Raw genomic sequence first — 26,044 nt, forward strand, 5'->3', positions numbered from 1 at the left:
TCCAGGGAGTGATGTCTGCTCTTCTCAAATCATGATTTCTTCCAAACTGATGCAGACATTTTGCTGTTAGCGTTGTATTGTTTTGTATAAGTATATTAGAAGCAGCATATTCTAATGGAAAGAACTTGAATTTTGGAGTCACATGGACTCCAGTCCTACCTTTGGTGACTCATTCACAGAATAAGTTATTTACCTTCTCTGAACCATGGTACCCTCGGCCACAAAATGATTGGAGGGAGTGATACTTCTAAAAGGAGTTGGAGAGATAAAATAAGATAGGCACAAAATACCCCAGATGGTGCCCGGCTCTAAGCAGTTACTCAACATCAGCTCTCTTTCTATAGAAAATAGTTTCTTCCTGTTTGAAAATGTAAATTCTCCTAGCAGAAGTTATCTCTAACATCGTGGCAGGCAAGAGTGAATGAGGTCGTTAGGGAGTTGTCCCTAAAAGAGAGAAAAAAGATCATTCCAGAAACCTTGATTGAATTGGATGTTTCATTTGACATTGGAAAGAGAAAACCAGAAGAAAGGAAGTGTTAAAGATGACTGTTGTCGACTGTATTACTTTCCCATTACTGCTATAACAAATTACCACAAACTGAGGGGCTTAGAACAACACAAACTTATCCTCTTACAGTTCTGGAGGTTGGAATAGGTTTCACTGGGCTAAAATCAAAATGTGGGCAGGGCTATGTTCCTTCTGTAAGCTCCAGAGTAGAATTCATTCCTTGCCTTTTTCAGCTGCTGGAAGGTGCCATTATTCCTTGTCTCGTGACCCCCTTTCAGAAATCATATCATGATGACCTCTGCTTCCACTGTCACATCTCCTTCTCTGACTCTCTTGCTTCCTCTTATAAAGACCCTTTGATCATATTGGGCCCACTGGATAATCCAGTACAATCTCCTCATCTCAAGATCCTTATTTTAACCACACCTGTAAATTCTCTCTTGCCATGTAAGGTACCATATCTACAGTTTCCAGGGATTAGGATATGGATATTTAGGGACAGGAGAGTATTATTCTTTCTACCACACTGACTGTCGTTTGGCTGAGAATCCTGTGAGTAGGCTATATTTCCTGGATTTTTATCTGTTCTCTGGCAAATTCCAAAGGATTTACACCACTAAGCTTGAAAATGGACAGGCAGATCTCCTTACAGGAAACTTCACTGTGAATTTGTTTGAAGCCTATACAGTACATCTGTAAATTGTTAAGTATATCAAATATATCAAGAGATGCTATGCAGTGCCAAGGTATGTATAAGTTCCTTGAAGGGATAAACCCTACTTTTCAAATGCAGCTGAATTATGGGTCAAGTTGGCAAGTACGAGAGGCTAACCCTTGTAAATGTCAAGGGTCTGCTATAGTTTCAGCTACATTTCTACCCAATTTTGACCCCCATATTTAATGTCCTAAATCTACATATTGTTCCAATATCAGCACCCAAAAGTTAATCCATTAGAGCAGAAACGGGGATGAGTTTGGCTGAAAACTTCATCCGGTTTTCATTTTGATCTGTATTGATTGCCATAATTTTCTTTTTATATGTCTTTGCCAGGATGTGCTTTATCACAATGAGAACTGGTTCTTTTAATAGCTCAGCCAGCTCACTCTCATAGGGTCTGACCTCTGAGAGCAGGCGTTCATTGATCATTCGTGGCAATTTTCACCCCTACATTCCAGAATGGCTAGAAACTATTTTACATCTTCAAGCAAGATTCTCAAAGAGCAGGTCTCTGGCTTTTTTAAGGGGCAATAAGTCTGTCGAGACATACTTTTCTGGGAAACTAGGGTAATTTATGAATTGAAAAGGGAAAAGTGACAGCATTTTCCTCTGGCATTTTATTTGTCAGAAGTGCTTCCAATTTGAGTTTGTTCTTTCTGAGACAGGATTTCTATGCTCCTTGTCTTGGTGTCCGAAGTGCCAGCTCCGTGGTCACAGTGATTCTGTGACAGGCAGTTCTCCTCTTGGCTGTCGTGTGATATTGCTTCTGAAAGTAGCTTTCCCCAGTTCTTCTCTGCCTCTTCTGGATTCTGTCTACTTCTCCCGACAATTTAACAAGTATCTGCTTTCCAAACATTTCATTCTGGTGCATTTGATCTAGCTTCATAAGGGCACTGAAGCAGCCCAAGGAATCCACTTACCTGGCATAGGCCATGCCAACAAAGGGAAGTGGCACCTCACAGATAACGTCAGAATCATACTGGGCTTTTGTAAGAAACTCCAGCCATTCCTGTTACTTAACCCTGAGCTCCTTGCATATAATGTTACAACCCTCAGAAACTAAAAATAACGAATTTTTTGTCCTCAGAGTCAGATGGAACACCATTGATGGTCTCCTATATTGCAAAGCTTGATAGTTTTAAAATGTCTAGATACCCTAAAATTGGTGTCTAGAATTCTTTAAGTGAGATCATATATTGGAAATGTTAACAGATACTTTTATTCATGCCCTCCCTAGTAGGTTCTGTTTATCTTATGGCTCTGCTCCCAGCAGTGTTCCTTGCTTTGGGAGAGCTGATTACATTTCTGAATGGATTTACAGCAGACAAAAAAGACTAAAAGTGAAGTGCTTTTGGTCTGCCAGAGCTATGTGCTCCAGACACTTGTTATTGTCGTTGCTTCGTTGATTTGGAATTCCGAAAAGGCTTGGCTGGGAGGACCAAGAGCCATGGTCTGTAGGCTAAGACCACTGAGTTTCAGAATCAACCCTAGAGCAGGGGAGGATGTGGCTGAGGATGTCACTCACGGAGGAGACAGAGCCCTGTGTGTCTGTGTGAAGGAGTGGAGGGCACTCCATGTTCCCTGCCTCATTCTGATTGTTGGAAATCTAGTTGAAGTGTGTCCTGTGCCTCTCAGGCTGTAGCTCAGGAGCCCTGCACACCATTTAGAGAAGTTTCACATTCAATGTGGTATCAGAGCAACAGGGCATCTGAATTAGCAATGTCGGCGGGAGGGTCAAATTGGTTGAGCTCAAGGTCCACCTCACAGGATTCACACATTCTGGCATGGAATGGAGTAAGCTGTTGTGAATACCCACAGGCCTAAGAGGCAAGGGGCATTTGAATCAGAGGACCAGGAGGCTAGAAGAAGCCTGAAATCAGGACAAAAAGATTGGTATCAGTTACAGAAAATAGGGTGGCAGTCGCTCCATTGGATGAATTCTGCTCTCTGTATTTCCTTGAAACTGTCTCCTCTCCTCCAGCATTCTTCCAAACGTATTTAGGGACATGCTGCTGCTCAACGACTAGGCAGGAAGTGGCAGGGCATGGGCATTTGCCATCTTGCTTCTGAGATTAGACCAGTGCGCTCTGGAGAACAGTGCATGCTGGGCACTGCAGCTTTGTGTTCACTACATCTTTATAGCAGTGAGGGTGTGGGGAGATGCCAGTTCATTGGAGCTCAGGAGCGCTAGTAGAGAGCCTGCTAACTTGGGATTGGACTCAGTGCTGTACACACCGACGGGTCTCAAGCTGAAGCTCTGAACAGTGGGCCAAGAGCAAGCCATACTTCCATTTGATGAATATCGAATGTATATAGATCTTGCCCCGCTTAACAGCAAACAGGGATAGATAGGTGCCAGAGGTGGGTGGGTGGTGGGGGGAAATGGGTAAAAGGGGTCAAAAGCCACTAAGTTCCAGTTATAAAATAAAAAAAAATCATGGGGATATAATGTATAGCATGGGGACTATAATTAATAAGACCACATTGCATGTTTGAAAGTTGCTTAGAGAAAACTTAAAAAGTTCTCATCATAAGAAAAAGTTTTGTAACTATGTACAGTGATACATGTTAAATAGACTTATTGTGGTGATCATTTTGCAATATATACAAAAGTAAAATCATCATGTTGTATATCTGAAACTAATATAATGTTATAGGTGAATTATACCTTAATTTAAACTAAGAGTGAATAGGGAGAAATAATCTCCTATCACATGGGGTCTTGGGAAAAATACTCCTATTTTAGACTAGCATAGTACCATTGTACTTTTTTTGTACCCCTTGTACCAGTATGAATTTTAGATTTGTAAAATTATTCAATAATGTCCATCTTTCCTATTAGATGGGCAGTATATACAAGTTCTATAAGAGCAGAGATCCCATCTGCTTTTGCTTAATGTTATATTACAAGCACCTATTATCAAACCCGGCACGTAGTAAATATTTAATAGATATTCATGGAATCAATGGATGAACTACTGAAGATACTTCAGAGATTATCAGGAGAAGAGGAAGAAAGCGCATAGAAACTTGCCTACATTTTCTAACACATTGGTGTCTCACATCCCCGATTATATTGAATACAGGGTTGACAACAAATCATTTAGCATGTAAGTCGTAGGAACTATGTCTCTTTTTATAAACTTCACAAAATCCAGCATAGTTCTAGGCACCTAGCAAATGAAGAGAATAATTGAAAACTGGGGCTTTATGTGTCTCATGAGTCAGGAAACTTATAAATCATAATTTGCAATAAGAGCATTCTATATTTTCAATGCAACAAGAATAAAAAAGGAACCTTGAGTTGGAGTATTAAGATCCACGATATACATAGGAAAGACTTCTTACAGGAAACATTTGTGAAGCACAAGAAATCTGGAAGTCAAGAGGAATTTGGGAGAGTTTTACTTATGTCCCCACTTCTGATCTGAGAGCTGCAATAGTTGTCCGTTTAAATATTAATGATGGGCACATGGAAGCATGGCTCCTACAATAGTTCCATGTGGAGAAATCAACACAGAGAGCTTTAAAGAAGAAAAGGATGGTGAAAAGACATAAAAACACATTATCTGCATCTGATTGGTAATCCCACTGCTTCCTCAATATATATTCTCAACCTCTTATCAAACATTTCTAAAAGAGGACTGCTCTTTTGTCTGTGTATGGCAAGACAATGCATTGGAAGAGAGTATTTAAGAATTATTATGTTGTATGATGTTGAGAATGCTTGAATACTTTCCTGTTTTCAAAACTTAACCAGCGTTGGGATTCTTTTGTTGTGACTTGTCTACTGTGATGTTCAAGAAACAAGGTAACCTGACCTCAAATCAGTTCCTGGTCTTTGTTTTAGTGGGAAAATGATGAAAATCTTATCCCACACAAACAAGTACAAGCAGTTGGCATGAGTTCATCAGTGCTGTTTTTGACAGCAGAAGGGGGGATATCTAAGGAATTCTTATGTTCATTTTCCTCAAAGTACATTCCGATTCAATCACCAGCTCTTAATTCTAGATCATGTCTTTCATCAAATCCCCACTCTAAATAGAATACAAAATACAAAGAAATATGAAGAGTTTGTTGTTGCTTTTTTTTCTCTCCCCATATCAAGATCCCCAACGGAAAATTTCAATGGAGAAAGTCATTCAGCTGTTGCAAATGTGTTCTTAATTCAGCTGCGAAGACCATTCCTTCAGGAAACAACCGTTTCTTTAGGAAAAGAAAAGATGGTGAAATGATTTCTCCTTAACATGCTTTATGAAGATATTTATCTGCAGTTACCATGTTCAACCCATTTCCTTGCTAGAACCAACTGAGCAGATGAGGTGTTTAAGACTGCCATGAATATTGGTAAATAATAAGAAGAATAATAATGGAGGCTAATACATTGTGCTTTGTATTTATGCTTTGAAATATTATTTTTCTTAATTCTCATCATAACTCTATGAGGTAGACGATATTATCTCCACATTTCATAGATGAGGAAATTGAGGCACAGAGAGGTCAAATAACTTGATCAAGTTCACACGGCTAGTATATAGCAAGGCTGAGATTAGAAACTAGTGTGGCTCTAAATCCATACCCTTAATCATAACTCTCTAGCTTATACTTCCATGTACTTAAAAATATATATAGGTTGGTATTAGGCCATGAAGCACTTTAGCTCTGTATGCTCAATAGTGCACACACACACGTGCACGCATACATACACACACGCAGGCACTAAGAAGAGGAAAGGATTTAGAGCATGCCCCTGATGAAAGGTATCATCTTTTCACAACAGAACAAGAATTCCTCAATTTTTTAGCCAACAATTTCCCAAAAAGAATATGATAGAATACCTATGACATGTCATCATTGAATGAGGCAATTTTCTCATCACTTTGGCTATGAATCTGCCTTTTTTTTTCTAGTATAATACAAACGCCATCAGTGCAAATTGATCTATATATGTCAAATATTATCTTATACTTCAAAAAGAAGTTTCTGACAGACTCGAATAGTTAATTTCAGGAGTTCACAAAACAAGATTCTTGTGGTCTCTTTCTCCAATAGATGTTGCAAAAATACCAAAGGCTGACAGCTATCTACTTGTCTTGATGTCATGGTTTTAATTCTAAGTGTAGATTTTATTTAAATTAATTAATATCACAGGGTTATTATATAACTCATAGAAAAGGTTGTAAAAAAAGTTTTATAAATTGTGAGCTCTATATAGACATTAATTACCATTATTTTTATAACTGAGAGAAGTAGATGTCCTCAGTATTTTAAGTTGATTGTAAAATTATTTTTAAAACAGAGAAAAGTGACAAGAACCCTATAATTTTAACAACTTCAAACAAAAATTTGTCTCTATATGTTATTTATTCTTTATATTAATAAAGCACCTTTTACAATATGATGAGCTGGTGGTTTTTGAAAAATGCTCTATACTTGTCATTATAACTGCTCACCACAATAAGTTAAAATGAAGGATAAATACTCAATAAAGATGGTGGGTAATTCACTAGAAAACCCCCCGAATATTTTTTACAAATGAAAGAACAAACAAGTACATCTCTACTTCCCCAGAACATAAAATGACATAATTTCTTGATGACATGGTTGTATCGTACGTAATAGGAGTGTCCTCTTTCTCAGGACAGCATCTCTGCTTTATCTCTCAGCTGTTTGACTCTCTTTCACTCCTGCTAGCCTTTAAATATCTGATTCTCAGTTCTTCTAGGAAGTGTGGATCCAAGTGCTGATTAATAGAGACAAAAATCCTGAAACCTTGCCAGAAGCAATGATAATTTTACAGTAAAATGCATGGAGGATGTGGATGCAGACTAGTCCAGGAAGTATGCTCTAGATTAATAAACTCATTGTGGGGGTTCCTTACCTACCAAGGAATCTAAAAACAAGCATATGGAAGCCTAGAGGGCGCCAAATAATTGCCCTCAAATTCTGCCCTTTTGGATGCTTGTTTTTAAGTTTCTGAATCCAGCCCCATTCCAGATCAGCACCAAGCCCCGATGGGCTGCTGCCTGCCCTGCTGACGACTAACAGATACTGACCTGGTGCTCTTGCTCTCTGCTTGATGCATTTCCTAATCACTTCTAGTATGCTCTAATGTAATAATTTAAATGATTTCTAGAACGCACACTACTTTTTTTCCTTATAGGAAACTTTGAATTCACCCTTTCTTAATTGTTGGGAGTCATTTCTAATGTTCAGATAGTATTTTTGCTCCTTGCTGCGACAAATTTTGTTATGTGTGTAATATCTTACATAGCAAAAATATTCTTTTTAAAAAAAGTCCTTGAAATATACTTGTTTTCTTAAATTTTTACAGCAGTGGATCTCAACTCAGGGTAATCCTACCCAAAGGAGACAGTTTTCAATGTTTGGAGACATTTTTGATTGTCACTAGTCAGGGAGGAGAGTGCTATTAGCATCTGGCAGGTAGAGGCCAGGGATCTTACTAAACATCCTACAATGTATAGGACAGTTCTCCACCCCTATACAGAAAAGAGGTTGAGAAACTCTGCTTTAGAGCAAATAAATTCATTTTGGTGCCAAGAATTTGCACTGGCTAATCTGCAAAATGCTAGAGAAAACAGCAGTCTACTCAGTCCTTTTATTTGAGTCTGGCCTCCAAACATTTCCAAGGGAGGGCCCTTGGTAAAGGATCATTAGAGTCTCATGTGACTAAATAACTTTCCTCTTGATAATTAGAGTGACCTCTAGAGTTCTGGGTCAGGAGTCTTGTTTGGATCCGAAATGTTCTGGTTCACTGAGGATGACATTCAGAGGGAAGATCTGTTCTCTGTACTGATCAGAGTCACCGAAAGCAGCCTCGCCACAATTTCTTCAGAGCTGAGCAGAGGATGATCCCTGGCTATGCCTTTTGGGTCAACCAAGCTCCTGGTTTCAGCATCCCACCTCTCCCTACATCCTTGATCCCCACATGCAGGGCCAAAATCCTGATCCCTAGTAGGAAGTACCAAACATCTTAGTCTCAAAGTCTGGTGGCTTGGTTACTCATGGAGTCCAAAAACTGAGGTCCCATTTTTTCCCCCCAAGATCCATTCTGGCTTCTCCTTCTGACCTATATACTTGAGCTGCAACTCTGCTTCCTATTGCTGAGTTTTAGAAATATCTTCACCTGCTTGTAGGCCCATGCCCTGACTTGCTCTTGACATTTTTTTCTTTGAAGGTCTAGCTTCTTTTCTCAGCGTTAAAGTTGGGTGCCTAGGCACTTGGGCACTGCAAGTTATTTTTAGACTGTCCAGCCGGGCTCGACTTCCTTGGTCAGCACATGTAGCTGATCTAGTTCACTGGAAATCTGGTTGGCTGGGATGGTCCCTGTCCTGCTATGACATCACTGCCAACTTTAGGCAATTCTCATTGTAGAACAGCTTCTCCCTCCTCATTTAAAATTGCGTATCTTCTTCCACAAACTCACAATTTCCCTTCTTCTCTATAGCACTTATCTTCTCATGAACATTGTAATTTATTTATTTTGCTTGATGCCCGGCTTTTTCCACTAGAATATAAACTCAATGAGGGCAAATCTCTTCCTGCTTGGTCCACTAATATATCCTTAACATCTTAATCAGTGCCTAGTGTATGGTATATGCCCAACAAATTATTCATTGAAGGTTGAATGAATGTGATCAGTCCTCCAGTTTGTAATTTAATTATAATAAGTAAATGCAAGCATAAGTGGACCGATTGAATCAAATAAAGTCTCTTCAGATAAAGTACAATTAAATGACTTTCAAAATTGAGAAGGATTCTCCAGTTCTTGAAAAGGCTAACATTAAGCTTGTCTCAGGGTATCAATTCTTACAACCATAAAACACTGTGACCTTTGAAATTGCATTTAAAATATTCATGCTTCATTTAGATCACACTTAATTTATAGCAATTAATTAGTGTTACATGAATTAACTATTTACCCTGGCGCTTTCTATTCTGTCCAGTGCTACTAAATCCTTAGACCTGACTGAAATGGAATAAAGCTTGCTTGGAATTTAATTAAATTTTGATTAGAAGTAATAATGGAACAACTATGTGATTCCAACTGAAAAGGCTGTAACAAAAAACTTCTGGATGACAGGCTATTTTAGATGCTAATAGACAGTCTAATCTTGGTATATTTGGATCGGTTTTTTTCTTTAACTCGAAAGAAACTAGTTATTCAGGAAAAGGTTAATTTCCTTTGCTTCTGTATGTTAAACATCCCCTAAACTCTCAGAATTCTAATGCTTTTTATTCATTATCTTTCAATATTAAATCAAAAATTGCTATTTAATAATTGATATTTACATGAATATATTTATTCAAGTATATTTGTGAATGAAAAGAATTGAACTTATCCTCATAAATTTGGGGGAAAATGTGACTTCCTTATTTTGCTTTGCTGCTGAAAAAGTAGTTCAGGGGTTTATCTCTCTTGAGAACTTAAATCTGTATATCGTTCAGTTTCACGCAATACCAAAAGAAATGGTGTAAGATGGGAAGGAGAGGGAAGAAATGAGGAAAGAGAGAAGTCCAAATATGTGTTACATTTTGTTTTTATAAAATATCGGTCAAAATTGTTAGTTCAGCCAACTCTTTTCCTCCATTTGCATATCATGGATACACAACTTAAGAAATTACACAATGGTTTAGAAATGGGTAGAGGAGTTTACCTATGAGGGTTTATACCTAAAGCATAGGAGGTGGGACATCCTTCTTATAATGATAATCTGGGGGAAAAAAAATACATTGTTGGATTTGTGAACCAGAGGATCTCAATCCTCTCTGTCAAGGTCAACACAATTAGCATTTATCTACAGGAGGAGATGGTTTAATTTGAATATTTTCCCCTTGACTTTGCTATTCTTGCCATTTTTTAGTTTAAAATTAAATTTGGATCTGTGGCATGGGGCAAGAGGCTATCTGTTGAAGTCTATGTCACACAGACTAGAGGAGACAGGAAATTTGGGAGCTAAAGTGCCAATTTCAGTTCTGCTTTCTACATTGAAGACTACGTTAAAGAAGTTGGCCATCCTTCTGGATAGCCTTTATTTTGCCACCCCGCTCTTAAAAAAGGTAATGTTTAACTCTTTTTCTGACTTTAAAATTCTACACATTCATGATAAAAAATTGGAAAATACAGAATAGAAAGTAAAAAATAAAAAATTTACCCATTATCCTACAACTCAAAAGTGACAACAGTTAATATTTAGTGTATTTCCCTTAAATATTTTGTATGAGATACACACACACAAATAGATATATACACACCACATACACACACTTATATAATTTGTCCTCTTTATTTTGAAATAATTATAGATTCATAGTGTCTCGACTTTTTCACATAACACTATATCTTGAATATTTTCCCTTTTATTAACAATTCTTAAAAATACCATTTTCTTAGGTTGCAACTTATGGTGGCAGTGTTATTTTTTTTCATGTATTATCAGATAATTCTAATTTATATTATGATAAAGTAATTTTAGTCCATAAAAATTAATCTATATCTCTGATCATTTCCTTAGGATAGATTATTTGAAGTGGAATTTTGGGTTTAAAAGGACAGTTATTTTTAAAACTATTGAAATGTACTGTCAAATTGCTATGCAGAAAGGGTAATTAACTTAGTTTCACCAGAAATCTATTAGAATCCCAAGTTTTTTCTCATCCTTGAAAGCATAAAGCATTATTTTGTTAAAAAATATTTTGCTAATTCATTGGCCATTTTTTGTAATGTGAAGCTGATTGTTTTTGTCAGGAAATCCTATTTGTAATGGATTCTAGAATAATGACATAAACTGTAAGAGAAACGTCATGCCATTTCAGCTTAGTTAGAATAGTTTGCTGAAAGTTATCATTTTCTAATGCCAATTGCATAGTATGTATTTTGGTAGCTATTGGGCTAGAAAAAAGGACTGTTAAGCTATTTACAAATAATATCTTTAATATATTTTTGATTACTATCTTATTTTACCTTAATTTTTTCAAAGGTAAAATCTCCATTGAAAAGATCTTTAAGTAGTACTTTTTTTCTTTTATGAAAAAAATTAATTCAGAGCACTTAGTTACCCTTCTTTAGGTAAAGAAACACCTCCTGTATCTCCAATTCCCCTATATGAAAAGTCAGAATAGACTTCTCTGACTTTCTCTTAGAAACTGCCTTTAATTTCCTAGAAATAATGTGAAGGGTAGTAATACATTTAATTAAACAGGAGGCAAATGAATATTTAAGAATTGGCATTTATGAAAGCAATTTTAGGAAAATCCGTGATTTAACAGAGTTTTTCTTTGCTCCCCCCAAAAATTTATTGAAAACCTACTATGTGCCAGGCATTTTGCAATATGCTGTTGATACAAAGTGAAAAAGATACAGTCCCTGCCCTCCAAGGGATCACAAATTAATTTGAGTAATAGACTTAAGTAATTACAGTAATGTGGTAAGTGCCTATAAAAGGCATAGGTATAAGGCTCAGTGGGGGCCTGGAAGAGGAGGTAGCTGGCTCTCTGGATTGGCACAGAGGCAAAGTATAAGCACCATTCCAAAGGATGAGTAGGATGTGTCAGCTTTAACGGTGAGAGGGTGGCAATGGGATATTCTGGGTAAAAAGAACAGCACATGAACAGGAATGGAGGCAAGGCACCAACTGTTAAAAACACTAGGAATGCCTTAAAAGATTTTAAGCAGTGAAATGACTTCATCATATTTTTCCTCCAGAAAGATCTGCAAAATGGTCAATAAATGGTATTTTTGCGGGGCTGGAGTGAATGGCGCCAAGACAAGAAATGGAGAGACCACTTAAAGGGGTAAGAAAATTTAATGTCCTAAACCCGTGGCTGTTAAACTTTGGTGTGCCTTAGAATCACCTGGATGACTTGTTATATGACACAGATTATCAGGCTCTATCTGCAGATTTTCTGATTCAATAGGTATGGGATGAGGCCCAAGAATTTACATTTCTAACAAGTTCCCAGATGGCTTAGGGTGACGTCCTCGTTTTTTATTTCAGCAACTGTGTAGATCCCGGTGCCACAAAACAGAAGACGGAAAGCATGAAGCAAGTGCTTCTTTACCCAGCAATCCCCCTTCCCTTTGGATGCTGTTTCCCCTAATTCTCCAAGGCTGACTTGTTTCCCACTGACTGTCTTCCTCTTCTAGTGTCCCTTCCTTATAAGCAGCCTCTCAGGCTGTTGAACTCTAACTAATCTCATTTGAATGTCCCTGGTTTATGCTCCTAGGATCCAGTTCCCTGTTAGCTTATAATAGAGCCAAATAAACCGATGTGTTATTGATTCTGAACACGGAAATTTGATGCTTCTCCAAGGGTGATACATTTCCACTTTAATAGTGGTCTTCCTGAAACCACGCCTCAGACCAATGCAGTGAGTGACACAAGTGGGAATTTCATGTATCACAACGGACAACATGCAAGATTCATTCCTGGCTGGAGGAGTCTTCTGACGTCTCTCAGTGAACAAAGACTTGCCCTGACAATACATACAGGCAGGCCTAACATACCTGACAGGTGCCAGTTAAAATTTCCATTTTTTGGACTCTGCCCCAGCTAAGGTGGTTCACAAACAAGTATGACTTATCTTTGCCAAGGAAAAATAATGGTGACTTTCAAAGATACTTCCATTTAGTTGTAATCTGATAACCTTCTACTTTGAATAATTTACTTTAATTACATGTGCAGGAAACAGATCAGACCGTGGTCATAAACTCTTTTTCCCTGAATCAAATTATGTATGTGTGTGGGTATGCATTCTTCCTCTCTCTCCCCTGCCTCCACCCATCAGGAAACGTTACTGTATCCTATTTTATATCAGATTCTTTATCTGCACAGGGTTTTGAGTGGATTAAATAAAATAATGTATGTAAAGTGTCTAATCCAGTGTCCTGTATAATAAATATTCTCTTCTCTCTTTTTTTCTCTTTGATGATTTGTTACCTAGCCACCATGCTGAAAAATGACTAAATTCTGAATGTCTTTGAAAAGCACCTCTGCTTGGAATGAGTAAACCAATCAGCAGGGACATCATTTTGACCAGGGTATACCCAAATGAACCGACTGCAGATTTCCACAGGTCATTCTGCAAATAACATTGGGAATTGCCAAAGACTACTTTTTCTGCTTTCAAATTAGATTTTCTTAGGCTTCCCACTCTACTACTTCCCTCATTCTCACTACAATCACAGAAGTTATTGCATATTTGATTTCGCTGTCATCATTTGCTCATGACTTGAGGAAATTCAACCCTTACTACAATAGGAAAAAAAGAACTAAAGGTAACCAAAAGAGTTGAGAGCATGCTGTATTCTGGCCCTCACTTTCTCAGCTGTCAGTTCTATATGTTCTAAGTAGTATCATGGCTTGTTTTAATTCCAGCCATGTTCATACTTTAGGAGTTTTATCCTGGTTCCCATGAAGATGTGATCAGTAGGTATTTGAAGGATCACATTAGAATACTGTAATAGTTATTTACTGAGTACTTACTGTGTAGGAATTCTGCAAGATCTATATATAGTCTACCTACACCCATGCGCACATTCATTCTCATACTTACAATCATTACCCATATACCCCAGGAATTTTTATAGAAGCCCTAGAAGGAAGGATGCAGAACACGCCTTAACTACTCCTTGTCATGAACACTAATAAAACTATTTGTTTCCAACTTTGGAAAGGCATTATTTTCAAGAACCTGATGAATTAGACTTCTTACACTTTGTTAAGTTCCCTGCATAACAAAATTACTAGATGGAAAAACTTTGTCAGAAAATTTGATTATCCCTAAATTCATTTTCTTGGTATCCCTTCCTTCCCCCAAACTTTGCCTGACTCCCCTAAATGGTACATGGCAATATCCAGTTAATATTAAAATATATGTCCAGAGGGCATCTCAGATAAATATTGTGTGCTCTTGTACTCACCTATGAATCTTATGATCCTTCGGAGTAAGGGGTTCAGGTAACAGCATTCTCCGGTTAGAATTGTTTTCTCCTGGGCAATCAGAGATTCTCTGGTTGACTTGATGAAATACATGGAAATCTCCCCAATAAAAATCTGGAGAAGGAATGTTTAAGAAATGTCAAGTTGGAGAGCTCTCTGATAAAAAGAGATCAGTGACTTAAAAAAACAAACTACAACAAGAAAAAATAAGGCTCCACAATCTTTTGAAAAGGTAGCATGTTGGAGAGATGTGGAGTTAAATAATAGTTGGCATGGAATGCTTCAAAGAATTAGAGAAAACAATAATTGATCATTTCAGATAGATTTCAGGCTATACCATTAAATTCTAAGGTCATAAAAATATAAGTTGAAATAATAAATTGTAATAGAACTTATAATGTGGTTCATTAATGCTGGGATTGAATTTTTTTTAACCTAATGTGTAAGTTGCAATGATAAGGAATGACAGGGACAGCCAATACGCTCAACAAGGCATTGTATGCTCACATCGCAGTAAATTATTACTTCATTATATGGCAATGCTACCATTATTTACATGATAAATCATTTATTTGAACATGTTTGCCTGAGCTATATTTATCCTGCTCTGAACTGGCTGACTGTCTTGACCCTTCTTTATGACTGGCAGGTCTCTCTTGTTATCTTGAACTAATACATGTATGTTACCATTTAAATCATGATGCCTTTGCATAGATCGTAAGCTCCCTGATGACAGGGAACTCACATCTTATATTTCTTCATTGTGCTTACAGTACCTGGAACAGTGTATTCCCATTTAAAATAAGAAACTAGCATGAGGCAAGTTGTCACCAACTCTGACACTGCCACAATTGAAGACTGAGAACCATCAAAGAAGAATAAAAAATTAACCTGGGCGTCAGGCACTTTATCATAGTATTTTCCATGTTCGGAAGGTCCCTAGTATAGGTATTATTACTCTGCTCTTCTGGGGAAGAATGAAAGTTCAGTGACGTCAAGTAACTTACCCTTCGGAGCATACGATTGGTATGTGGTGGCACTGGGATTGGTACCCGAGACATCTGGGTGCCAGAGTCCACACTTCCCACCATATCATACACCATTTTTATTTTCCTAATTTCAATATTTCCCCCAGAAGAATTTGATCTTGTAGATGCTCTTCTTTTGTACATCCTGTGGTTTTACATAAACTCTATCAATGTTTTAAGAATTCCCATGCCTTATAATCCTCCTGTCATTATGGAATATCTGTTTAGATGAATAAAGATGACAATATCGTGAATGGCACATGGGTGATGGAAATCAAACTACAGAATTTAAAAATCGGAATCATTGATAGCTGTTTGGCCTTTCCTTTTATGAATGAGGAAACCGAAGCTCTTGGTGACTTGGCCACACATAGCCAGACAGTGCCTGAAAGCAGCTCTAGAATGGGGCTTATAAACAGGTGCTGTCATCCTGATCATAGAGGTAAGACATCTGAGGCAGAGTCAGGTTAAAATAATTTGTCCAAGGTCTTCAGAACTAGTGAGCCAGAAACCCAGCTCTGAAGCCAGGGAAGCCTGGGTCCAGAGCCCTCTCTCTTAACCACTATACTTTTCCTTAGTAGTGACTCGGTAAAAATGTGTGTTGAATTTGTGTTTAATTTTGAGAAGACAGAAAACAAAACAAGTTAAATGCAATGTTCTTTAAACACTGCAAAACTCATGTGATAGTGAAGTACAAAATAGAATAGTGTAGTGGAAACAGAACTATAGGCAAGTCAGAATGGGTTGGGGAGTCAGTGGAAACAGAATTCCGGGTTAGACAGCCAAATGGTGGGCCAGAATGAATCACCTTGTCAGCTGCTGTTTAGGTACAGTAGTGCAGCGGTAGAAATATTTTGTGCCTAACAGCCCTTGGAATCGACCGTGAGTTAATGAGTTTCACATTATAAAAATATTTGAATAGCTTCAAGAACTCAGCCCTCCCTCTTTGCTCATAAGGTGCCAAGGGGCTTTGTTTGCCCCTACTGTACATGATGGAACTACATTACTCTTCTTTATCTTAGTGAACAGATGGGGAAAAATTCACGCATGCTCAGGTACATGACATAGTGTTGCCTTGAAGGAGCTTTCGCTCATCCTGCAGACCAGCTTAGGCATTCTTATTATACATGAATCTCTTACCTTGTGTTTCTCCTTTCTCGTTCTTATCACAAATAGTTACATATTATTATTGTTATTCTTTTTCATGGAATGTCGTGTCTCTCTTATTCTCTGTGGTATCCCATGGGCCTAACCCAGTGGAAGGGACACAGTAGTTAATCAATGTTGAATGAATTAAGCATATTGGATTAATGAAGGCCTTTTGGAATATAGGTTTAATGAGGAAGACCATAAAGAAAGAAAAATGATTTCTATTATTTATCCTTCGAGACCCGCTGAAAATGTCACTGCTCTTTCCAAAGCCTTTGCCAAGTCCCCTCGGGAAAAGGTAGACCCAGCGTCATCATCCCTCCCACAGCACATTATACAGATCTCTATCCTGACATCTATCCAATTAATTACAGTTACTGTTTGTATGTCCCTCTTTATTTGACTATGACGTCCTTATGGGAAGGACTTTTTCCTCCCTTGTATAGTGCCTAGAAAAAACTGGTATGTAGTAGGCTCAGTCAATATTTATCGAATGAATAAAAGATTGAATCTTTAGAAGACCCTCTTATGGATGGAAAGAACTCTCTGACCTTAATTTCTCTGAAGATAAACACTGCAGGAAATTTCCACTATGGACCAGACAGCATGCAGTTGTTGGTAAATTGCTTAAGATAAATAAAAAACAAGGACTAAGCAACACAAAGTGAACATTCCTTGTTATACTAAATTCCTTTGTACACTCATTGCACATTCAACAGCTTTGGAGGGAGTGTACCCACTCTGCCAGGACTTTTTCTAGCACTGCATCTCCATATAGCTGTGACAGGTGTACAGTCGGGGTGGCGGGAGGGAATGCAAACAAACTGATAAATATATCATGAAATGACATCTGATTTGAAAAGAAATCAGGGAAATGCGATGAAGAGTGATAAACACATGAAAATAAACAAGAAAAGAAATAAAACATTGCTTGCCTCAGCAATTTCAGAAGCCCAAAACATTCTTACACTATAGGAAAGAGCTGTGCAAATTCTAGAAATTTTACATTCAGTGAAGCCTTCCTTCTAGTCACACAAGAGGGCATAAAAGCAAGACGATGCATAAGAAAAATCTATACATGATTTTCTTGTTCAAAAATACACACGTGTGTGCACACATGTACACACACAAAAATTGAAATAAAATCACACCAAGGCATACCAGACCAAACAGAAGACAAAAGGGTGCGGGGCTCAAATAAATCCATAAGTAAAATGTCCTAAGATTCTCATGTCAAAGATGATTAGCAGTAAAGAATTATTACTACCAGCAAATCACAACTGAGGTATGAAGCATAAAAGAAAAAAATCAGAGCAAGAATATATGCTAACCTATGTATCTAGTTACTGACCGAATGCCTGGAATATATTAAGTGATAATGAATGTTTACATAAGGAAGAAAGAAAGGAAGAGAGAGAGGAAGGGGGTCATTTTATAACTAAAACGTAGGAAGATATTCCTGGTTTTCAGTTAAGAGTGATAGACATAAACATTGCTGATGGAACAATCCAGATCCCAGTGAGTGGACTTCATAGATATTCATTATCCTGCATTTTATTGACTATATATAGGGTTCTATTTCTCCATTCTCTGGGTCTTATGGTCCCATACAGGGCCCGAATCTGCTTGAAGAGAGGGAGAAGGAGGCTTGATAAGGGGAAGGGGTCTACTTTCCTGCCAGGCCTCCAGCCCACACTGGATGCCATTTTGCACATTGTGGCAGATTTATGATTCTGGTTTTGGCAGTGGCTGGGGTCTTCCATCTGTACCTTTGCCATGCACACTCTGCCTCTATCTACTACTCTGTTCAGAGAGCAGCTGGGGCATGTAGGACTTGCCATGTGTTTGGCCCTGGCTGCCCTGCCTATTATGGCCTTTCTCATTGTTAGCTAACAAACATCATATCACTCATAGCAAATGAGAATACCCTCTGGTAAGAAATGATTAAGGCCAAACTCTAGATCTGGCAATGAACGAACTGTGAATGGATTCCATTAGTGCATTTCTCATCCCCCAGCTATGCCAGCTACAATCCCAAGTGACACAAGACATTTAGATAATAGTAAATATACTTTAAGTAATTGTTCTATCTTGATAAAGTTGTCTTTAAAATACGGAAACCTAAATAGCAAATATATAAACAAATAACCCTGAAACATAGTACATTAGTTTGGTGTGTTATCTTTTACATTTCATTTCTTCACAATGTTTTACAGGATATCTGGTAAGTGATAAATAAGGCATATACGTGCAAAATACTTAGGGAATGGTTTTTAGATTTCAAAATATAAACAGTCTGCAGAAGAAAATAGTGCAATTTCACATTGTAAGGGAGATTCACTGCATGTTATATGTGGTTGTCATTATAAAGGGCATCTATAATTACTAGAATATATTCACACATATGCTAGTTGTGGCAGTATCAAAGTCAGTACTGTTTCTTGAGTGTGGGCTGTAAAGCTGGAATCCCAGCTCTCTCCCTTCTTGATGTGTGACTTTGGGCAAGTACTTGGATCTTTTTGAGTCTCGGTTTTTCCTTCTCTCTTTTTTTTTCTTCATGATTTTGAACATGGGGGTAATAACTGTATTAGAAAATTGTTGACAGTATTATAAAATGTATGCCAAAGCACCTATAGAGGTGCTCAAGGAATGTTTGTTGCCTTAATTTCTTGGTCTATCTAGGCAAGAATATGTGTTGGAATTGATTTTTAAAAAAATCATTGTCCCTAGTCCTGGAGTAAGGAAACATGGTGTGACTCTAGCTCGGCACTGCCCCAAGCAGGTGTTTGAACTTGGAGCAGTTGATTGACCTCTCTGGGCCTCAGTTTCATGTCTGTTGTACTAAAGACCTCTCAGGTGCTTTTTTAGCTCCGACATCTTTGCCTTCCTGAGAGAAGCTGACAAGAGAAGACTGATTAAGGGAAACTGAAATTATATAACTGAGCTTCACTCTCAGTCCCATCAGTTAAGGTCTCTGTGGCCAGCGTGTTTTCTTGTAACGCTTCTTCCTTCAGCTTTCATTCACTTTTAAAAGCCCATGGGAATTTGCCCTCACCAGGAATCTTTCCTTAAAGCCAAGTGGACACAGATTTACTCCAGAGTCATCAGATCTGTTGATATTTGTCACTTGGGTTCTTAAAGGACAGCAGAGGCTTGCAGCCCCCTCTCTGGGTTTTGCTTTGAGGAAGAAGAAGAGAGGGTTCTTTGCACACTTCTCAATATTAGTATATTAGTGTCTGCGTGGCTTCAGAGCTTTCAGTCCCAGGGATTTTTAGATGCTTCCAATACTCTTCCTGGGAATTTTCCACAGGCGTGAATGTTTCCAAGAAAGGCAGACATGATTTTTGTTGTAGATTGTTTAAAAGTGACCCAGGAGAGTTTAAATGTGTAGGCTGCTATCTGCATGCTCTGCTTCCATCTTTCCTGATGAGTGCCATTGACCACTCAGGTCTGCAAAGAGGGTCTGGTCCTCTCATTTGCTGAGTTTCGGTTGGTTCAAGAACCCTTGACTTCTGCTTTATTGCACCTAAGTGTAAATAAAGGAATTTAGCTTTAGATACTTCCTATGCCTTTCAAAGCTCAAGGCTTCGATAGAATCAAGATCATTGGGATGATGGTATTTTGAAAAGCATTCAGGAACTGATATAATAAGTGTTTTGTGGATTGGAGCCTCTCTTCTGGTTTTAATCTAGGGGCTGAATCCATCCATTTAAAAGGTCATCTTAATTTGACACTTGTTATAAAATGTAGCACCAACATGGTACACTGTTTCCAAAGCATAGTAAGTAGTCTTTTATGCTTTTTTTTTTTTTCCTGGACAGTGAATATAAGAGAAATGGGAAATCAAAATGAGCTAGCTAAAACAATGCTCTTGATAAAAGATAAAATGCATTGTGATCACCAAATAAATTGATCATCATGTCTTTCTGGGTAGACAAGAGTGGGTGAGTAATTCAAGAAATGAATAATCAAAGCTTCTAACATAATCACCTAGTTACCAATCATTAGAAGGGGCATCTCAAAGGTGGGAATGAGCAAATCTCTCTGTAGGATGAAGTCAGGGGCAAAAACAATCTGTAATGGAATTTGGAGCCCTCTTTTGAAGTATTGACAAAAAATGGGGACGCGGATATTTTTCTTGAAGTTTCTAAAAAGTCCATAACAATTAATGGGAATCTCTATAAACCTTTTCCAGGAAAAAACTGTAAATTGTAAAGACTAAATACATCAGCAATAGAATGTGCTCATAGTAAAAAAAACAAAAAAAAACCAAAAAACAAAAAACAAATATACAAAGTAGTCATGTGATAACATACGAAAGGAAAATGATGTGAATTACGAAGTGCTAAAAGGAGTTTCACCAGATGAGATTGCTCAGAGCCTGGAAGAGGCAGATTATGAGGCAGGACAAGGTCCTATAATGTCTCCTTTGCTTCAGCAGCTGTGTTCTCATCAGCCAGCCCGCAGACTTGCATTTATTGAGTCCACTCTGTGATCCGCACTGTGCTTTGGCTTTCATAGTCACTGTAAGAACATATAGCCCAGAAACCCCCGAAGTGAAGATTCACAATTTCCTCCAGACTGTCCCTTTCCATCAAATTGTGTTGGTCTCTTTCTTTCTGGGGAAATTCTAGATGAGTCTTGTATGTGTGCGTGCAAACTGTGAGCTGTTTCAATTCTCTTGGGCAGAACAGTCAAATGTTCTGCTGCTTCGATACTAAATACTCCCCTGTTACTTTGTTGTGAGACCAAGAAAAAGGCTTAATAGTCATTTTCTCATGCCTTGCGGCGCTGGAGCTGAGATAAAATAAGGATAAATCAGATTCTCTGCTGAGTTAAATCCTCTTATCCAAACAGGCTCTCTGCCTTTGACCACGAGTGTCTGAGTTTATGGAGGGGGCCTGAGGCAGTAGGCAGCCAGGATTCCCACACTGGTCAGAATGCACCCTGTAGACTTGGAAATATGAGCCACCACTTTTGGCTAAACGGTTCTGGACACAAGTCCCCCAAGCTATAACCTTTCCTAAAGATCTGGGACAACAGTAGTTTGTCCCTGCAAAGTTTATCCCATGTGGCCTTACTTTTTAACATGATGCTGATATTTTCTGACAACAAAGCACAAAAAGGAGAAATAGGAAATGACAGGTCAAATGCACAGCAGTCTTTTCTCTCCTGCCTTTCTGTGCGTCCCTGCAGCTGCGAGTGGAGTTGTTAATATCCACGGAGACACACGGCAATGTAAAGCGCTAGGTTTTCCTATGGCTAATGTGCTTGAGAATGCACAGAAAACCAAGGACAAGTCCAGGTTAAGCTGCTTTTTAAAAAATTGCCCTGAGTTAGTGCTACACAAGGGACCCCAGAGGAGTCTTGCCTTCCTTTTACTCCAGGGAAAACAGGAAACGGGTTTAAGGAGGAATAAAAAACAAAAACAAAAAACTGTGCAGTTCTGTGGAAACACTTAACCAGGCACAGAGATGTAATATTGAACTCCAGAAAGAAAGTTGAGATCTGGGAGTTGAAAATCTGACATTGGAGCCTTTTTGTCAGATTTTTTTTTTTAAGCTCTCACGGAACATTGGAACTGGAAAGATCCTGGAGATCATTTTGCCCAACTCTTCCTTTTATTTACAGATAAGAAATTGAACCCATAGAAGGCTGACTTACTAGAGGTTACAACATTACTGAAGGCAAAGCCATACCTGGGATCTCTGTCTCTCTTGATAGATCAAACGTGAGACAGAATGATTCTGCAGTATGATGAGGATGAAGGATGCACACTCGGAAGCAGAGGCCATGCTGAATTAGCCACTCGGGATCTGTGTCTCTGTGGCCCCATTAAGGCTGTTCTTGCCAAGCCGCCCCTCCCTCGGATGGGGCAGAAGAAATGAACATAGCTCCTTGCTCCCAGGAAATAAAATTGAGCATCAGGAGAGTTCTGCTTTCTATCTTGATGCTGCTCACTTATTTTCATGTCTTCGGGGAAAGATCAAGCACCATCAACAGGGTTCAAAGGCCTCCTGGCTTTCTGCCATTAAACCACCAGCTATAATTAGCCTTGGTTCCTAGCAGTGCCCCTCATTCAGGGAAAAAATAAAAGTGGAACCAAATGGGAGGCTATCTGCCCAGTCTCATATAGAACTAGCTGGGACCTTCGGCAAATCATTTGATGACCTAGTTAAACCTCAATGTTCTCAACTCAGAAATGAAGGGAATTGGATCGCATAGTTTCTCCGTGTTGTTTGGGATGTCTCTTTTCTATTTTGGTCACATTTTCACCCAGAGAAAGGCATAGAAAGGCTGAATCAAGGTTCCATGCTTGAGAGCTAGAGCAGAACTGTAGGTTCTTAATACTCAGGTCACTGTCAGTTGACCATATCCTCTTGGCTTCCCATTGGAGCATCTGAACACTATGTCAATTTGTGTCATGTTGGGAAAGGAATCAATGGAAGAAAAATGACCAAAATTTGTAGCCAGGAGAAGAGTTTCTGCTGAAAATCTTACTATAAGAGATCTATAATTTTTGCCCAGAGAGAAGAGAAAATTCTTCACAAAGTTATGTTTTTCTATTTTTGTGTTTGGCTATGTGTGTCTGTTTATTAGAATTGCCATTTTCTAGTTTTATTAAAGATCTTTTCATAATTATCGCCAGAAGAACTGGAGTATACAATTTGTTTTAAAAATATATCTTTTGATTTGAAAATAATATGCATTCATGTAGAGTGGGAAAGAAATGTATAAAAGTATTAAAGAGAAGAAAATATTAACTGTACCATTAGTATTCAGAGTTGGTCGCTGTAAATTTTAGTTTATTTTTTACTGGTCTTTTTATACATAATTATATATTTGGGATTATACTTGTAATACATATAAGGTATCTTCTTAAGGTCTATTAAATATTCAGACCTACTGACAATCACATGCTCCATTTGGCATTGGTCCACTTAGAAGGAACCACAGCTTGCCAACAGGGTAGTGTCATATGCTCCTCTTTAGCACATGTCCAGCAGTGGTCTAGCAGAGCATTACGGCTCAGGTGCAAGGAGACCACAGACATGATAATGAATGCAGAAGCCACCCTGGCTTAAAAGCTTCATGCCCTACAGGAGTCAATATAAGGTGTAGCAACTCCATAGGCAAAGCTTTTGAGTTCCCAAAATGGACATGCCAAGTTTCCAGAGTCACTGCACTTGCAAGTCTTAGCCTGGAACCTCCTTGTGTAATTACAGTTCTCTGAGTCCAAGTGCAATTAACCAATCAGGGATTCATTTTGCCCAGTAACATAGATACATATCATCTTTTTCTTTTACTAGGAAAACAGAGCCAGAAAATTGAGAAGTTTAAATTCTCTTGCAGAAGGGGAAAAAGATTTCCTTTGCCATACTACACACAATTTTTAGCTTTGAAAAAATCTTAACAGTAAATCACAAGCATGTTTCATTGCTATTAAAGGTGTTTCAAAAATATAACTGCCTCATAATGTATTTACACAATCCACTAATATTGTATATTTAGCTAGTTCCAAGTTTTTCACTATTAAAACTATTGCTGAGATAAAAATCCCTTTACACAAATCTTTGTATTTATATAAAACTCTAATCAGTTTCCTTAACAGAAATTCAGGAAATGGAATTAATGACTGAGTTTAAAGTTGATAAAACTTTTAATACATGGTTGACAAGCTGCTCTTTAGAAAAAACAGTAAATCTATACTTTGACTAGAATTGTGTGAAAGTATTTGCCCTTTCAACAACATGGGCTATGCTTCTTTAAAACATTTGCCAATTTTACGTGGGGAAATTGCTGTGTTTTTTAAAATGACTTTTCTTTGATAACTGATGAGTTAAGAAATGTTTAAAGCACACAATCAATTTAATGTTTTGTTACTTGCCTATTCTTGTCCACCCCCTCTTTTTATTTTGGGAAGCTCATCTTTTTAATTATTAATTTTTAAATTATTTACATTTGAGTCTCAAAAAAAAAAGTTTGATGGCACAAACTTTTTTTCGCAGTTTTTATTTACTTTTTCTTTTGACAGAAATGCTCATTTTTAGGTAGACAAATCTATCAATCCTTTTCTATATGCTTGCATCAACATTCCTAAGTGAGACTCTTGTTGCTACTGAGAGCGCTCTTGTGGGTGTGTATGTAGACTTTCTAAATGTTGTAGGAGATCAATATTTTTCTGACTTCGTAATATGCATTTAATGCTTTCTATTTGTTTTTAGGCTCTGGAACATTTTATTTAGTTATGAATTTTCTACTCTTTAACAGTTTGAAGGAATTTATAGCATAGCTGTATGCCCTCAGTAACATTTTGTGAGATAAATTTTAGACATCTTTAAAATTTTATTCCATTGTTATTCATCTATTCAGCTTTTCTACACCCTTTTAAGGTATTGTTAGTAAATTATCTTGTCATAGAATATGTTTTCTTGAGATGTAAGCTTTTATGGGCACAGAATTGTATATCCAATTTAAATAAAAATACAGTGTAGACTTTTAAAGGTTTATGCGTTTTTGCTTATATATTCTTTTTTTTTTTCTCAACGTGTTTTACTTTTGCCTTTCTTATATTAGACTAGCCAGGAGGTTGTACATTTTACTTTTCAAAGAATAGGCTCCTGACTTTACATATCAATTCTATTATTTTCTGATTCACTAATTTTTTATTCATAATTTTAATTAATTCATTTCCCTTGCTTTCCTTAGTTTTTTTTTTTTTAGTGGAAAAAATCTCTATAATAACAATACGTAATAATAGGAGAACCTAGGTAATGATATTTCTGGGGTCTGGGAAGAAGAGAGGAAAGTACTAGTAAGTCACTAGATCACTCAGAAATTCATGTCTGAATATATAAAAAAATGATATGCTTATGAGACAAGAAGAAACCAGATTCCAGACTAAGCCCACTGCCTCCAGGTAGAGCCACCATTAAACCATTTCAGACAGAACCCAGTGTCACCTCCTGGTTTTGTCTGTGGAGTACAGTCTGTCACTTTTTAAGGTACATGGAAGGGTATCTTTTATGCTTTCTCTTATTCCTGGCTGGTGAGAAAGGATATGGTAAAGGATATAAGAGGGATATAGAGATCAGCTTTCCTCTGGGAGAGGGCACATCTCCCATCACTCTGAGGAGGAGGTGTTACCAGGGTTCTCAGTGGAATCTCGTTCTCTCTTCAGGTGGAGGAAGTTGGTCTGTGACCCTGAAGAGGGCAAAAAACAGTTTCCAGCCAGGTTCTTAGTTTCCCTACTTCTAACCACCTAGTACATGCCAGACACTGTGCTAAGTCACGTCTATGAATCATCTTATTTAAGTCTCATGACAACTCTATGAAATAGTCAAATTATTTCCATTTTTCATGGGGGTAGGGAACAACCGAGTGACTTGCTTAAAGTCGCACCAGCCAGGACGTAAATCCAGGTATGTCAGACTGCAAAGCTTGTGTTTTTAACCACTCTGATACATCATGTTTTATCAGTGCTGACTTTAATCCCGAAAGCACAGTCTTGTCATTTAAGGGGAAGCGTACTGAGCCTGGGATCAATGATCAAAATGAACTTAAAGCACTAGGATTCATTACTTCTTAAAATTCTATATTTCTCATCTTTAAAGCAAGCAAAAATTTTGTGAAGAAAACTATACTCGAGCTGAATGTCTGAGGAATTAGTATATTCCTT

General features: G+C 37.8%; 1 protein-coding gene across 3 annotated transcripts in view; it reads right to left on the reverse strand.

Annotated features, from left to right (window-relative positions):
* The window catches only part of PLPPR1 (phospholipid phosphatase related 1), a 214,874-nt gene that overhangs the window by 13,332 nt on the left and 175,498 nt on the right, over positions 1-26,044 (reverse strand). For all 3 annotated transcript variants that reach the window (XM_006911519.1, XM_006911520.1, XM_006911521.1), the window contains one exon: positions 14,170-14,302. In XM_006911519.1, coding sequence (XP_006911581.1) covers positions 14,170-14,302 — 133 coding nt within the window. The remainder of the gene's footprint in view (positions 1-14,169; positions 14,303-26,044) is intronic.

This window comes from Pteropus alecto, unplaced genomic scaffold (genome assembly GCF_000325575.1).
Source record: "Pteropus alecto unplaced genomic scaffold, ASM32557v1 scaffold114, whole genome shotgun sequence".
In the NCBI taxonomy this organism is placed as follows: Eukaryota; Metazoa; Chordata; class Mammalia; order Chiroptera; family Pteropodidae; genus Pteropus; species Pteropus alecto.